This window comes from Mobula birostris, chromosome 7 (assembly GCF_030028105.1).
Source record: "Mobula birostris isolate sMobBir1 chromosome 7, sMobBir1.hap1, whole genome shotgun sequence".
NCBI classification, from domain to species: Eukaryota; Metazoa; Chordata; class Chondrichthyes; order Myliobatiformes; family Myliobatidae; genus Mobula; species Mobula birostris.
Genome location: NC_092376.1, coordinates 165,919,629 through 165,936,276, shown reverse-complemented (window position 1 = coordinate 165,936,276; position 16,648 = coordinate 165,919,629). Strand labels below are relative to the sequence as shown.

Genomic DNA, 16,648 nt, shown 5'->3' with positions numbered 1-16,648 from the left:
GAGGAGGCTGGGCCAAATCTTACTACATTAGTGCATTCAAATAATTAACAGAAGGTTGTCATAAAAATTTGAACTTGTTATCAGTAATTGGCCTATTGAGTGTTTGCATCTCCAATTTACATTGAGGAAATATCGGTTTAAATGTTATGAGGCAATAAGTTCAAAGTCTCAAAGTCAAATTTATTATGAAAGTACATACATATCATCCTATACTACCTTAAGATTCAGTTTCTTGATAGTATTCACAGTAAATGCAAAGGACCACAATAGAATCAGTGGAAAAGCTGCACACAAAGATGGACAAACAGCCAATGCGCAAAAGATAACAAATTGTGCAAATACAAAAAGAAAAGTAATAAATTAATAAGTAGATAAATAAAAATTGAGAACATGAGTTGTAGAGTCTTTGAAAGTAAGTCTACTCTTTCTAGAATCAGTTCAGTATTAGGGTAAGTCAAGTTATCTCTGCTGGTTCAGGAGCCTGAAGGTTGAGGCACAATAACTGTTCCTGAACCTGCTGGTTGTGACTTGAGATTCCTGTACCCCCTTTCTGAGAAGAGAGCATGGCCTAGGTGGTGGGAGTTCCTTGATGATTGATGCTTTCCTGTGACAGTGGTCTTTGTAGATGTGCTCAATGATAAGGGAGAGCTTCACCCACAATGGATAGGGCTGTATCCACTACTTTTTGTAGTCTTTTCCGTTCAAGAGCATTGGTGTTTCCACACCAGGCCATGATGCAATCAGTCTGTATACTCTCCACCGTGCATCTGTAGAATTCCCAATGTTTTGGATGACAGGCCCAATCTTCATAAACTTCTAAGAAAGTAGAGGCACAGCTGTGCCTTGTTTGTAATGGCACTTACATGTTGCGACCAGTACAGGTCCTCTGAAATGGTAATGCTGAGGAATTTAATGTTGCTGATCCTCTCCACCTTTGAACCCCTGATGAGAACTGACTCATGGACCTCTGGTTTCTTCCTCCTGTAGTCAATAATCAGCTCTTTGGATTTTCTGACATTGAGAGAAAAGTTAGTGTTTTGTCAGCCAGATTTTCATTCTCCTTCCTATATACTGATTCCTACCACCTTTGATTCGGCCTTCTTAAATATAACTGAAATAATTATTAGAATTTTTAATATCAAAATTTACTAATTTTGTGGAAAGTTACAGAAATAGAAAATTTGAGTCACAGAGGGTTAAATATCATCTATTAAAAAAGAAAAGCATTAATATTTTACAACTATTCATTAGAGCAACATCTCAAAGGAGAAGAGAACTGAGATAATTTATAGGAAAAATTCCAGAGCTCCAGTACTAGATGGAAAGCACCATAAAAATGGTGTAAAAGTCTCACCAGTGTACAAGTCACTACCTAGTTTTTCAGAGGATTCAGATGTGAAAAACATTTTTGTTGGGGTGGAGGTACTGTAGATTTAGCTTTTACTGAATTTGTTTAGATTAATAATATAATCAAAATAAACTTGTCTTGAAACTCACTCTCCCGGCTTTCTCTCTGGTGCAAAGCTGATTGATAGAAGGGAACGTCACAGCTTTATTCAGAGATTAAATTATTGAAGGATAATCTATGAGTCTTTAGGAGAAATCACAATGTATATGATCACATCATTGGGATTGTACCATAGACCTCCTTCATCATGGGGAATGAAAAGAACAAATATGCAGGGAGATAGTGCAGGCCTGTCAGTACATTCAAAGGTCACTTTATTAGGTACAGGAGGTATGTTCATGATCAGCTGCTGCCGTAGCCCATCCACTTCAAGGTTTGACATGTTGTGCAATCAGAGATGTAAACTCTAAGAGACTGTTGTGAGTGAAAATCTCAGTACATCAAGCAGTTTCTGAGATACTCAAACCACCCTGTCTGGCACCAACAATCATTCCACGGTCAAAGTCACTTAGATTACATTCCTTCCCCGTCCTGTTGTTTGGTCTGAATAACAACTGAACCTCTCGGCCGTGTCTGCTTACATTCATGCATTCAGTTGCTGCCACATAATTGGCCAATTAGATATTTACATTAATAAGCAGGTGTACAGGCCTCTGAGTGTATAATAGGGAATTTTAGCTTTTCGAACTATCTGGAATTGTCATACAATTAAGGGCTTAGCTAGAGTGGAACTTGTTAAGTATATTCAGGAAAGTTTCCTTGGGCAATAGATTGAGGCCCTACTAGGGAGTGGGCATAGCTTTACCTACTCTTGGGGTAAGTGACTGAGGTAATAGGGTCCTTTGTTCTACTAGTATTGAAACAGTTATGGAAGGAGATAGAACTGGTCCAGGGGTTCAAGTTCTAAAGTGGGATGATGCCTTTTGATGGTATGAGGCAGGAGTTTGCAAAGGTTGATTGGAGTTGGTTGTTTGCAGGGAAAGGGACCACAGGCAAGTGGGAGGCTTTTTAAAAGTGAGATAGTGAGAGCTCAAGGTCTGAGTATTCCTGTTAGAGTGAAGGACAAAACTGATGAGTATAGAGAACCCCTGGATGATGAGAGAAATTGAAGAGAAGGAACCTGATAGGAGAGTGTGAACTATGGGAGAAAGGGAAAAGGTGGGTCACCCGAGAGAGGTAATGGCCAGGTGAGAAGGGTAGGGGTAAGAGGGAAGCCAGAAAGGGGAATGTGCACGTCATCAGGTTAGAGACTTCCCAGATGAAATACGAGGTGTTGCTCCTCCAACCTGAGTATGGCCTCCCGCGACAGTCAAGGAGGCCATTGGTCGACACAACGGAATTGGAATGGGTAGTAGAATTAAAATGGGTCGCCACTGGGAAATCATGCCTGTTGCAGTAGAAGAAGCAAGGGTGCTCCATCACGAGAGTAAATTGAGAGGCAACTGAATACTGAGTTGCCCACAACACTTTGAAACATCTTTGATCTTGTGAATGCCATCCTTTCTTTCAACTTGGACACCTAAATTTCTTATCACACCAGCAGCCATGATTCCCTCCCCCTTATCTACTGATAACCGAGGAACAGCTGCTGGTAGGAGAAAAATATGTGGGTGTGCTGACAAGAAACAGAAGGTGAAAATAAATGGGTCTTCTTTTGGATATCAAGATATAGTAAGTGTTGAGTTACAGGGATCAGTGCTGGAATCTCAATGTTTTATTTTTGTATTCATTATTTGAATAAAGGCATTGAAGGGATGTTCGTAAATTTGTTGATGATAAAAAGACAGGAACCTAAGTCCATAATAAATAGGAGCAGATTCAGCCCATCAAGTCTGCTCTGCCATTCCATCATGACTGATTTATTATCATTCTCAACCCCATTGTCCTGCCTTCTCCCCATAACCTTTGACACCCTGAATAATCAAGAACCTATCAAACTCCACTTTAAAATTCCCGGCAGCTTGACCTTCACAGCTGACTGTGGGAACGATTTCTGCAGATTCACCACCCTCTGGCTAAAGTTGTTCCTCTTCATCTCTGTTCTAAAGGTACAGAGTTCTTGCAGGATTCCCTAAAGGTTAACTTGCAGGTTGATTCAGTGGTAAAGAAAGCAATATTAGCATTCAATATATTCCAGAAAGGACTGGAATATGAATAATGATGTAATGCTGAGGCTTTATAAGGCATCAGTCAGACTGCACTTGGAGTATTATGAGCAGTTTAGAGCAGTTTATCAAAGAAAAGATGTGCTGACATTGGAATGGGTTCAGAGGAGGTTCACAAGAGTAATTTTGGGAATTAAAGGGTTTACGTGTGAGGAGTGTTTGGTGGCTCTGAGCCTGCAGTCGCTGGAGTTTAGTAGAATGAGTGGGATCTCACTGAAACCTATTGTAATATTGAAAGGCCTAGATAGAGTAGATATGAAGAAGATGTTTACTTTTGTGGATGAGTCTAGAATCAAAGCGCACAGCCTCAGAATAGAGGAATGTCCATTTAGAACAGAAATGAGGAGGAATTTCTTTCGCCAGAAGGTGGTGAGTTTATGAAATTCATTGCCACAAACATCTGTGGAGGCCATCATTGAGTATACAATATTTAAAGCGTACTTTGATAGGTTCTTGATTAGTTAGGGTGTCAAAGGTTACGGGGAGAAGGCAGAAGAATGGGATTGAGACATATAATAAATCAACCATGATAAAATGGCGGAGCAGACCCAATGGGCTGAATGGCCTAATTCTGCTAGTACGTCTTATGGACATCCTTATACTCTGAGGCTGTGTCCTCTGGTCATAGACTTCTCCATTCTAGGAAACATCCACATCCACTCTGTAGGTTTCAAGGAGATTCCCCCACCCCCCCAATATTTCTAAACTCAAGGGAGTACAGGCTCAGAGCCAGCAAATGCTCCTTTCATTCCTGGGATCATTCTCATGAACCTCTTCTGGACCCTTTCCAATGCCAGAATATCTTTTCTCAGATAAAGAGCCCAAAGCTGCTCACAATACTCCAACTGCAGCCTGGCCAATGCTATATTGGATCTCAGTATTACATCCTTGCTTTTATATTCCAGTTCTCTCAAAATGAATGCTAACATTGCAATAGTATTGCTTAGTACCAACTCAACCTGCAAGTTAACCTTTAGCGAATCTTGCATGAGGGCTCCCAAGTCCCTTGGCACCTCTGATTTTTGAATTCACTCCACCTTCAGAACTTAGTCTATGTCTTTATTCCTTCTACCAAGGTGCATGACCGTACACTTCCCTACCCTATAGTCATCTGCCACTTCTTTGCCCATTCTTTTAACCTGCCCAAATCCTTCTGTAGCCTCTGCTTCAACACTACCTGCCCTTAGGATGATTAACTGCCATCAGTTTCTGAAGGAAGCTGAAAAATGCAATTTTGACTTGAATAATCTTTCCCTTAACTTGCATTAATGCTATAGCAATTTTTAGTTCAAACACAAAAGATTCAGCAGATGCTGGAAATCTTCAGTAATACACACAGAACGCTGGAGAAACTCAGCAATACAGGCACATTTACCAGTATAAGGAAGGTCCATCCAAATGATGAAGGATCTCGGACTGTTTATTTCTCCTCAATAGATGCTGACTGACTTGCTGAGTTCTCCAGCATTTTGTTTGTGTTGTTTATTTTGTTGTCTAAGGCATGTATAATTTATGTTCATTTAAGTTTATGCAATTTATGTTTGTTACGATTGTAATTGAGCTGCTACTGCAAAAATACCCTGCATACATGTATGCCTATGAGATAGTCATAGTCATAGTCATACTTTATTGATCCCAGGGGAAATTGGTTTTCGTTACAGTTGCACCATAAATAATAAATAGTAATAAAACCATAAATAGTTAAATAGTAATATGTAAATTATGCCAGGAAATAAGTCCAGGACCAGCCTATTGTCTCAGGGTGTCTGACCCTCCAAGGGAGGAGTTGTAAAGTTTGATGGCCACAGGTGGGAATGACTTCCTATGACGCTCTGTGTTGCATCTCGGTGGAATGAGTCTCTGGCTGAATGTACTCCTGTGCCCACCCAATACTTTATGTAGTGGATGGGAGACATTGTCCAAGATGGCATGCAACTTGGACAGCATCCTCTTTTCAGACACCACCGTCAGAGAGTCCAGTTCCATCCCCACAACATCACTGGCCTTACGAATAAGTTTGTTGATTCTGTTGGTGTCTGCTACCCTCAGCCTGCTGCCCCAGCACACAACAGCAAACATGATAGCACTGGCCACCACAGACTCATAGAACATCCTCAGCATCGTCCGGCAGATGTTAAAGGACCTCAGTCTCCTCAGGAAATAGAGATGGCTCTGACCCTTCTTGTAGACAGCCTCAGTGTTCTTTGACCAGTCCAGTTTATTGTCAATTCATATCCCCAGGTATTTGTAATCCTCCACCATGTCCACACTGACCTCCTGGATGGAAATAGGGGTCACCGGTATTTTAGCTCTCCTCAGGTCTACCACCAGCTCCTTAGTCTTTTTCACATTAAGCTGCAGATAATTCTGCTCACACCATGTGACAAAGTTTCCTACCGTAGCCCTGTAGTCAGCCTCATCTCCCTTGCTGATGCATCCAACTATGGCAGAGTCATCAGAAAACTTCTAAAGATGACAAGACTCTGTGCAGTAGTTGAAGTCCGAGGTGTAAATGGTGAAGAGAAAGGGAGACAAGACAGTCCCCTGTGGAGCCTCAGTGCTGCTGATCACTCGGTCGGACACACAGTGTTGCAAGCACACGTACTGTGGTCTGCAAGTCAGAATAAACTTGAACTTGCACATGCATCCAGAGTTATGGCACTGGTTGAGAATGATTCACACAATGTACACTGAGAATGCAACTATGCATATTTAAAGTCTGTACAGTTCAACTATTCACTGGTACTTTTGAAGGAACTCGACTATATCACACATAAAAGTTCTGTGAGTGCAGAATCATCGACTGTCAATAGGAGAAACAGTAAGTCTCTGCTGCCCACTGCAGGCGACACATGTGCACAGCTACTGGTCTCAGACATGCCCAGAACCATCTAGGCAGATTTTAAAAGTTGCTAAGTAGTATACGAGATCTACTGATTTATAAACATGCAAGTTAGCAGAAAAAATTGAAAAAATATCAGGCCTACTCATCTCCTGTGTGGATTATATTTAAAATAACATGGGGCCACTGAGCCTACAAAAAGTAATGGATGCAGCCTAGTCCATGACAGGAAAAGCCTTCTCCACCATTGAGCATCTCCACAAGAAAACAGGATCCATCATCAAGGACCCCTATTAACCTGGCCGTGCCCACTTCTTGCTGCTGCCATCAGGAAGGAGGTACAAGAGCTTCAAGCCCCAACCACCAGGTTCAGGAAGAGCTATTATAATATAAATATCAGTCTCCTTAACTAGCTCGGATAACGTCATTTACCTCGGCACTGAATTGATTCCACAACCTATGGACTTACTTTTATTTGCATAGTATGTCTGCTTTTGCACATCGGTTGTTTGTTGAGTCTTATAACACCGTGATTGAAGCTGTCCTTGAGCCTGGTGGTGTGTGATTTCAAGAACTTCGCACCTTCTGCCCAGTGGGGGTGGGGGTGGGTGAGATCTTTGATTCTGTTGGCAGCTTTCCCAAGGAAATTGAATCAATGGAGGGGAGGACTGATTTTCATGATAGACCGGGCTATGTTCACAGCTCTCTGCAATTTCTGTAACACTGATAATCTGGCATGCTGTGGACTTCGGTGGTGCTAAAACGATGGATTTTCTGGGCTATTATTAATTAAACACTAATTCATTAATTAGGCTGTTTCAGGTTCTTCCCAGATCACAACAGTCCCTATTTACCTTTAATCTGCCGGCTGCATCGGGGCTTTTGCCCTTTGAGAGCTCGGTTCAGGTAATAAACCTGGGAGGATCTGTACATGGTATATTAGAATAAATTTATAATGAAGCTATAATGTAATGTTTCAAGGATAAATAGGAACCAGGATCCCATGGAGTTTCGAGGGGTAAGCATCAGCTCTGGTGCCGAACCACAAGCATTCCAGACTAAAGGTTTACTAAACGCAAGCACCTGGCTCTAGGAGCTCAATGACAAAGGATCCAGAGCCACGAGGAGAGATTGAGGAAGATGACGAACGCTCCGACGCGGTTCCCTTTCGCTTGCCGTCCGACACGAACCGCTGGCTCCCCCTAGGCGCCGGAGTCCGGAGCGGCGGCCTCTCACGTGAACTGCGTCTGCACTTGCGCGGCGGATCCTCGCGGCCGGAGAGGGAGCGGCGGAGCGGAGATGTCGGTGAGGGAAGCGTTCCTGTCCGTGGGACGGGTCGGGTGGAAGTGAGGCTACAGTGTCCGGGGAGTAGGCTGAGGTGGCCTGGCAAACCGTCGGGGCTCAAGGGGAGGGTGGGGAAGTTTACAGCGTCAGTGCTTCTCCTGGATATTTCCAGAGTACACCCCTTCCAGGATGTTCACAGTCCGCACCATCTCCTTACCCTAAACTACTGCCTCGGACAGCTGACAACACTTTGCATAATTCTGTTTTAATAGTTTTAACTGCGTCTGGCGTTCCTTGGGAGAGTCCGGTTGTAGAGTCGGTTGACTTGGCATTCTTAATCTGTTAGTGGTCATTAACTTCCATATGCGTGGAAGTCTAGGAATTGTGTCACTTTCGTTGTCTAAACACCAGGGGCTTTGATCAGGACTACCAGATGATATATATAGCATGACTTGTTTTGATTGTTTTGCAATGGCCCTTTTCAGGCACCTAAGCTGTTGTGCCTTCAACTTGAAGCAGCATTTGGAGAGAAACTTGCAGTCCCGATGAAAGGACTCGGCCAGAAACGTCAACTGTTTATTCTTTTCCATAGATGCTGCCTGGCCTGATGAGTTTTTCCAGCATTTTGTGTGTGTTGTATATAGAGATTTCTGATCTCATCTTTTACATAATTTTAAAATTTAATTTAACCACCCAACAATCAGATATTGCTCTTTAAAGAAACCTAATCATAGTCATAGGTTATTGATCCCAGGGGAAATTGGTTAAAAAAAAAGAATGTAATGAGTAATTTGAAAAAGTGATTATTAAATATTTAATCTTCTGCAGAAGCACGAATTCTTCGTGGATATGACATGTGAAGGCTGCTCTAATGCAGTGACTCGAGTGCTGAATAAACTAGGAGGTGAGCTGAAGATATGACTCTTGAAAGCTGATTCAAACATAGAAGATTATACTCAGTCTTGTTCATATTCAAATATTTTGCTTTGGATGTTAAGCTCTGAATCAAGATTACCTTTCAAAATTAAATTTGTAGAGAAAACTATAAAATCATAGACTAATTCAGTCTTATTAAGGAGTGACACCAGTTGGCCCATCTTGTAGATCCCATTAATATGCCACTCAAAGTTCAAAGTAAATTTATTATCAAAGTATGTATAAGTTACCATATACTTCCATGGAATTCATTTCCTGTACGCATTCACGGCAGAACAGTTAAAAACAATAGAATCAATGGAAAAATTTCACACAAGGACTGGCAAATAACCAAGAAGACAAACTGCAAATATAAAAAAATAGTATATATAATACTGAGAACATGAACTGTAGAGTGCTTTAAGTGAGTCCATAGGTTGTGCAGTCAGCTCAGAGTGGAGTGAAGTTATCTATGCTGATTCAGAGCCTTATGGTTGAAGGGTATTAATTGTTCCTGAACTTGGTAGTGTGGGACCTATGGCTCCCATACTTCCTTCCCAGTGGCTCAACGAGATGAGCAAGACCTGGACGGTGGGGTCCTTGATGGTGGATGCTGCTTTCTTGTGGCATCGTTCCTTGTAGGTTTGCTAATTGATGGGGAGGGCTTTGCCTGTGATGGTCTGGACTGCATCCACCACTTTTTGGAGGCTTTTCCAATCTTGGGAATTGGATGTTGCTGTACCAGACCGTGATGCAACCAGTCAGCATACTCTTGTAGCCATTTCAAGATTTATTCCTTCTAGTTAGTTATGCAGGAGTCTATTTTACATGTTGATTACTTATGTTAAGAAAAATTTCTTTATATCAATCCTAAATTACAGCTTCACTGCATAAGAAAAAAGCTGGAATAAACTTGTGCTTGTTCTGGCATTCAGAACGATCACGGATACTTTATTCTTCCTGCACCAACTCTTTATCTTTTGTTTTTCTTTTAATATGTAAAGATCTAATGATATCTGCTTCACTGTTGACCTTGTTATTTCACAATTTTCCAGGTTTATCTTTTCCCATGCTTTCGTTATTTAAGTGCTTATAAATTAATCACATCTATCTCTTTTCAGTGCTGAATAATCCACATTTCTTATTGCAGCAGCTTCCTTTCTTCCATTAGCTGACTGAGTGAGTTTTGCATTCTCCTTGCACACAGTCTTGATTGTTTGATTGATTCCCTAATGTCTTGGCCAGAGAGCACTGATAGCTTTTAAATGTCAAGGCTATCATTGAAGAAAGGTCTGATCATCACCATTTACTCTACCATATATAATCTTTCTTCATTTGAGAACAAAACCTTCTATGCTATTTTCTTGTTTTCGTTTTAAAGGAAATCGTGACTTGCCTGTTTTAAAACAAGTGAAAGATGAGCCAAATACTGTAGATGTACTCAGTGGCCACTTTATTAGGTACACTGTACACCTTGTTAATGTGAGTATCTAATCAGCCAATCATGTGGCAGCAACTCAATGCATGAAATCATGTGGACATAGTCAAGCAGTTCAGTTGTTGTTCAGACCAAAAATCAGAATGGGGGAAGAAATGTGATCGAAGTGACTTGGAGTGATTATTGGTGCCAGATGGAGTGGTTTGAGTACCTCAGAAATTGCTGATCTAGAATTTTCACACACAACAGTCTCTAGAATTTGCAGACAATAGTGAGAGAAACTTGAAAAGCATCCAGAGAGCAGCAGTTCTGTGGGTGAAAATTTTTTTTTTTTTTAATTTCAAAATATACTTTATTCAAAAATAAATATATACAATAAACCATTCAATAACTTTTCATCCTTTACATACGTTTCCATTATAGTCAGTACATATCCGTATTTATAGCCACCCACGTGGCACTCCAGTAGTTCAGCTCAGCATATTATTGTTGAGGGGTATACTCCCCGCCCACCGACCCCTCCCACTCCCACGGGTGGAGAAACCTATACTGTGGTCCTTCCCCACCGGGCCCTTGCGGTGGCTGCACCGAGTTTCAGTGCGTCCCTCAGCACGTACTCCTGCAGCCAAGAATGTGCCAGTCAGCAGTATTCTCCCACGGACATCTCCATGTGCTGTAGATCATCAAGTTTCGGGCCGACCAAAGAGCGTCTTTCACCGAGTTGATGATCTGCCAGCAGCACCGGATGTTGGTCTCCGTGTGCGTCCCCAGGAACAGCCCGTAGATCAGAGAGTCCTCTGTTACGCAGCTGCTGGGGATAAAACGTGACACTAGCCCGTCCATCCTCCTCCACCCCCTCTTTGCGAACTGGCAGTGTGCAAAGAGGTGGGTCACAGACTCCTCCTCACTGCAGTCCTCCCGTGGGCAGTGGGGTGCAGAGACGACGTTCCGGGCGTACAGGAGTGCTCTGACTGGGAGGGCCCCTCTCACTGTGGGTGAAAATGCCTTGTTAACGAGAGAGGTCAGAGGAGAATGGTCAGACTGGTTCAAGCTGACAGGAAGGCAACAGTAACTCAAATAACAACACATTACAATTGTAGTGTGCAAAAAAGCATCTCTAGAGGCACAACGTGTTGAACTTTGAAGTGGATGGGTTACAGTAGTAGAAGATCACAAAAATATAAGTATGTTAAATTTTTGTGCACTGTTGTGGATCGTGTAAGAGGCTTACGTTGTTAGTGAAAGGAATGCTCAATGACCGAGGCATCCCTGGACTCTGCAGTTGAGAATTCTAGCTCTTTGCAACCCTGTGAACAGTGACATTTCACAATGTATCAGTCCTGGATGATGAGCTTCTTGTGCTGAGATTGTATGTACTGGTTTTTAATTTTCAAACTAGATTAGCTTCTCAGCATCAACTTAAACAAGCAGTCACCATTCTGGAACATTGCTCTGGGAAATTTACATTCAAAATCAGAAGTAACCGCGTCAGTACCTCTTATTATCTTGCAAGCTAAAGATCATAATTTGTTCTAAATTCTAGTGAGTATGGACAACTCTCTTGTCTCAGGAACCAAGTTAATTTTATTAGGACTCAAGTAAGTACATCCCTTGAGACACTGAGACGAAAGCTATCCAGTAATCGAAATATAGACTTACCAATGTCAGCAAGACATCCTTTCTTTCGCACTACTGCATCATAGGATGTTGTAGCACTTGCCTTTCTAATTGCTTGATATACCTGCATGTTTCTATTTTATGCACCATAACACCAAGACTCCTCAATACACTGCTAGTTGCAACCTTTTCACCGTTTAAAATACAGTGAATTTCACAGGGGCTCTAGCTACACCATTTAACCAAAACTCATCAATGCTTTGTCATTTTGTACTCTAGAAGCATACTGGATGCACTAGAAATTTTATTATAGTAGTATATAACTTTAAATGGACTAGAAAATATCCCAGTCATATTATTAGTTTTACTTTATTTTCCACTCATTTTTAAAGTGAATAATTAATTTTTATTTTCATTGTTCCTTCTTCTCCACTTGCTTAACCCAGTAAAATCACATTGCAACCTCTTTGTATTCTTTTTGCAATTCACCTTCATTACTGGCTATGAGGGTCCTTCAAGGTCCATGTCTCAAAGCGCCTTGCAGCTAAGTAAAATGTAAAGTGTGAGTGCTGTTAGAATGTAGAAAAAGATAACAGAATGTGTATAGAGTGCTCCCCCCAAAAAGCAAACAATTGGTGATAGGTAACAACCAGGCCACTGATAATTCTCCTGCTGCATTTCAAGATAGTGCCTGCAATCTTTAGCTTTTGCCAGAGAACAACCTGGAGCTTTTTAAAATTGTAAATCAAATGCAGGAGCTCTGGTAGTGCTGTGCTAGCTCAGTTTGATGCTGATGTAACAGCCTCAATTGTGCTTGGGTCTGTGAATAGAATTTGAACCCACAGTTAATTGCCATGATTGCAGAACTGTTGAATGACAGCAAGATAAAGTATCAGTAAGCAGACTGAAGTATTGTTTCTGTTGAAGGTACGAAGAATAGGTTTTTGGGTCAGTAACTATGGAAGCATTGAAAGTAACATAACAATGTTTTTGGACACACACACAATTATGTATAAACTTCCCTTACAGAAAGCCAAGTTTGACAAGAACTATATGAGTTTTCATCTATAATTAATATAAAGATTTTCTTTTAAGTTTGGGAAAACTTTACTAGTGTCAGTTGTCACTGCTGTAGTGCAGGTAGTTAGTGTAAAGTTTGTGACTTGGACACGTGGTTCTTGGAATGCAGAAGTCTTCAGAGTCAATGTTTTGAGTGGAATTTAGGAGTCTCTCAGCTTTGGCTTTTAGTTTGATTGTGATGTTGCAAAACTTGGGAGGTGAGTGATGAGTATTTAATTTATAAATTATTAATGTAGGAGGAGGTGAGGCATGGAAGAAAAGGTTGATCATATGAAGATCATTTTTTTTGCACATATGAGAAAAACAGATGATTTGTTAAATGGTGAGAGATTAAGTAAACTAAATTTTAAAGAGACCTACATGTAATTGTATACAGATTGCTAAAGTGCACAATCAGAAAACAATTAAGTGGGTAAATGATATGTTCACCTGCATTACCAGCAAATTTGAATTGAGGAGTAAAGGAAATCTTACTGCATTGTACATTTCTTGATGAGATTGCATCTGGAGGATTGCTCTTTCTTATGAAAGAATGTTCTTGCCATAGAGGGAATGCAATGACTCTTCACTGTGAGGTGAGTTTGAGTAGAATGGGTCTGTATTCTCATCAAAACCTCACAAAATTCTTAAAGGGCTTAATAGCTCAAGTGCAGGGAAAATTTTCCTTTGGCTAAAGAGTCTTGGGCAATGGCCACAGTTTCCAAATTACAGGTTGGCATTTAAAAATAAAATGCAAAACTTATTCCTTTTGAATCTCCACACTAAGAGCTGATGGTACTTAATCATGGTGTTCACTCATATCGTAGCTAGATTTACAGACATGAAAATAATAAAGTGCTGTGAGATTCTAGTTAGAAACTGCTGCTGATATAGAAGATCAGACATGTCCTTAACAAATTGCAGATGAGGCTCAAAAAACCAGGTGGTTGCAACCTCTTCCAGTTTATGTTCATAAAATGCTGTTGTGCGTTAAATGTATCAGGCTTCCAAATTCACAAGTAACATTGTTGTTAATTGTATGTGAGAATACATTTCAAGCTCTATAACCTGAATCCAACTCCTTAATACATCCTGAACGAAGTTGGAAGAATTCGGAGAGTTAAGCAACATCTGTGAAGACAAACGTAAGTCGTCATTTCAGGTCAATTCTGCAGCACTCAGTCCTAGTAGAGCATCTCAATCCAAAACATTAACTTGCATCTTTTGCCTTCACAGATGCTGCTTGTCCTGCTGAGTTCTTCCAGCATCCTGTTTTTTTTTCCGTTCTAGATTCCAGCATCTGTGATCCCTTTTCACTTCTTACCTAATCTTGTTCATTTATTATCTCTTGTGGTTGATGATTAGCATTGGCTCTTGGTTTAGCACTGCCTGAATTTTAAAAACACTCATCCTCATTTTCAAATTTTTCGGTGGTCTCTATTCCTGTAGCATCCAGTATTACGATATCAAATCCCCATGCTTTTTGATTTCTGACCACTCCTGGCATTCCTTATTTTACTTCCAAAGTTGGCAGTAGCATCTAGGTTGCCTGGGCCCTAGCCAGCGGAATTTATTAATGCCTCATAATCCTTCTTTCGTCTGTGCCTTCTTTTCACCCTTCCTCCTGTGTCTCATGGAATTTTATCTCCATGTGCTCCTGTGTAACTCCCAAATATTGAATTTAGTTTTGTCAAATCAAAGTGCTTGCTTCTGGGAAAGATAAACAGGCTATATCCTCAAAGCAAACATTTTATATATGCAATATGCCTAACCAGTGTTTAAATTAGTTTTCTTTTCCTTCTGATGACCTTAGGCAGATGACAAAATCGTATTTAATGGGAAATGTCTGGAATTTGGCTTGGCAAAAATGAAAAGATGCTATATGTGCCCTAATTAGACAGATTTTGATTTGAAGGTTCACTTTTGCATGACCTTGCTGTTCTTGTGTTTCATTGATTCTTGAGATTGGACTTGTTTTTTTTGTTGAATTAGGTCAAGTGGTCACACTTGGTTGAGTTGGATATTTTTATATACTAGGTGGCCTCTTTATTAGGAACTCCTGTGCACCTGTTCATTAATACAAATATCTAATCAGACAATCATGACAACAACCTAATACATAAAGGCATACAGACATGGTCAAGAGGTTCAGTTGTTGTTCAGACCAAACATCAAAAAGGGTAAGAAATGTCATCTAAGTGACTGACACTGGAATGATTGTTGGTGCCAGAAGGTGTGGTTGGAATATCTCTAAAACTGCTGATCTCAGATTTTCAGTCTCTTGTTTACAGTTATTGGTGTGAGAAACACAAAAAAAATCCAGTGAACGACAGTTCTTTGGGCGAAAGGTCAGAAGAGAATGGCCAGACTGGTTCAAGCTGACAGGAAGTCTACAGTAATTCAAATAACCACGTGTCCAAACAGTGTTATGCAGAACAGCATTTCTGAATGCATGACACATCAAACCTTGAAGTCCATTGGCTGCAGCAGCAGAAGACCAAGTACATACAGTCAGTGGCCACTTAGGTACAGGAGATACTTAATGTCAAGTGACCACTGAGTACGTCTTTCCTCCATTCCAGCTTCTCCCAGCACTCTAGAATGCCACTATATTGTTCACAATTGAAGTTCTTGAGTGATTTACCTTAATTCTAATAATATTTTTCACTAAAACTGCTACATTATAAAGATTTATGTGTGACAATTTTGAAATGATCATTGCTTCCTGTAGAACTTTTGTTTTAAGTAGCAGAACTAAAATGACCTCACTTGATAATTTTTTTCCATTTATTGCAGACGTACAGTTTGATATTGATCTCCCCAACAAGAAAGTTTTTATTGACTCTAAACACAGTGTGGAGACTTTGACAGAACATCTGAAAAAGACTGGGAAGGATGTACAATATATTGGAAAAAAGTAGAGCACATATGGTGGTCAAGGTAACTGAAAAGGTAATCACACATCATACATTCTGCGAGAAAATTGTTGAAGAATGTATGAAATATTCAGAGCTTTGTTGCTGTTACTGATACCTATACTTTCATCCAAGATTCTGCAGACCCTTAATTCTAAACCATAATTTACACAAGTTGCTTCTTTAATAACTACATTGTTAATCTTACTCTGGGTAGAAAGTAGAATTAAATGCATTGTTAAGTGAATTAATAAAAAAAAGTCTTTAGACTGTAAAATGTCATGATGAGAGAAGTGCAGTGATTATTGCTTCAGTCTGTCATATCGGCATTACAATCCACTCTGAACTAACATTCCACATGACACACACACACACACACACACACACACACGTCAATGGATGGCTTTGCACATTTGGTGGATTAGAGAGGATGTAGTGGGGAAAAGTCCAGAAAACAGAAGAACGGGAGGAGGCTGGGTTGTGCAATCTGCAACACACACCTATAGAAATATTCACAGTTTGCACATTTAAAATCTTTAAGTAGAACTCATCTGCATCATTAGCTGGAGCGATGTACGTAGCGATGTTGCAATCCCACTCTAGCATGAAACCCATGAAATTGTTGGATTTTAAATGATAGGGCTTTCTGCTGCTGGGTGGTGCGAATTAACTATTTGCTTTGTGGCAAGAAATTAACTTTTAAAAGAAGTTGAAGTACCCAGTCGCGTGAAACATTTGATATTATCCGTATCGCTGTTAAGTTTGCATATTACTTAATTTCTCTACATAAATTCCACATACAATAATATCAATTGCATGTCCCTATTTTGAAAAATAACAGGTTATATTTTATTGATTTTTAGAGATAATGCAGAATGGACCTTCTCAAGTTCACGTGTAATTATTATTCTAACCCTACATGAATACAGCTGAATGAAACAGCATTCCTCTGAGGCCAAGGTGCAAAACATACACAGCACATTCAAGATAGCTGGCACACATGTA

The 16,648-nt window shown here is 40.4% G+C and overlaps 1 protein-coding gene across 1 annotated transcript; it reads left to right on the top strand.

Moving 5' to 3' along the window:
* The first annotated feature begins 7,609 nt into the window (after nt 1-7,609).
* Nucleotides 7,610-15,680, top strand: atox1 (antioxidant 1 copper chaperone). The gene is made up of 3 exons (XM_072264047.1): nt 7,610-7,720; nt 8,528-8,603; nt 15,525-15,680. The coding sequence occupies exons 1-3, from the start codon at nt 7,715-7,717 to the stop codon at nt 15,647-15,649; spliced, it is 207 nt and encodes a 68-aa protein (XP_072120148.1). The 5' UTR covers nt 7,610-7,714; the 3' UTR covers nt 15,650-15,680.
* The last annotated feature ends 968 nt before the right edge of the window (nt 15,681-16,648 follow it).

What these genes read in the sequence shown, in the direction of transcription:
- atox1 (XM_072264047.1), top strand. An exon ending in AGTGCTGAATAAACTAGGAG is followed by an intron (nt 8,604 to 15,524) that starts GTGAGCTGAAGA and finishes CATTTATTGCAG; the next exon opens with ACGTACAGTTTGATATTGAT.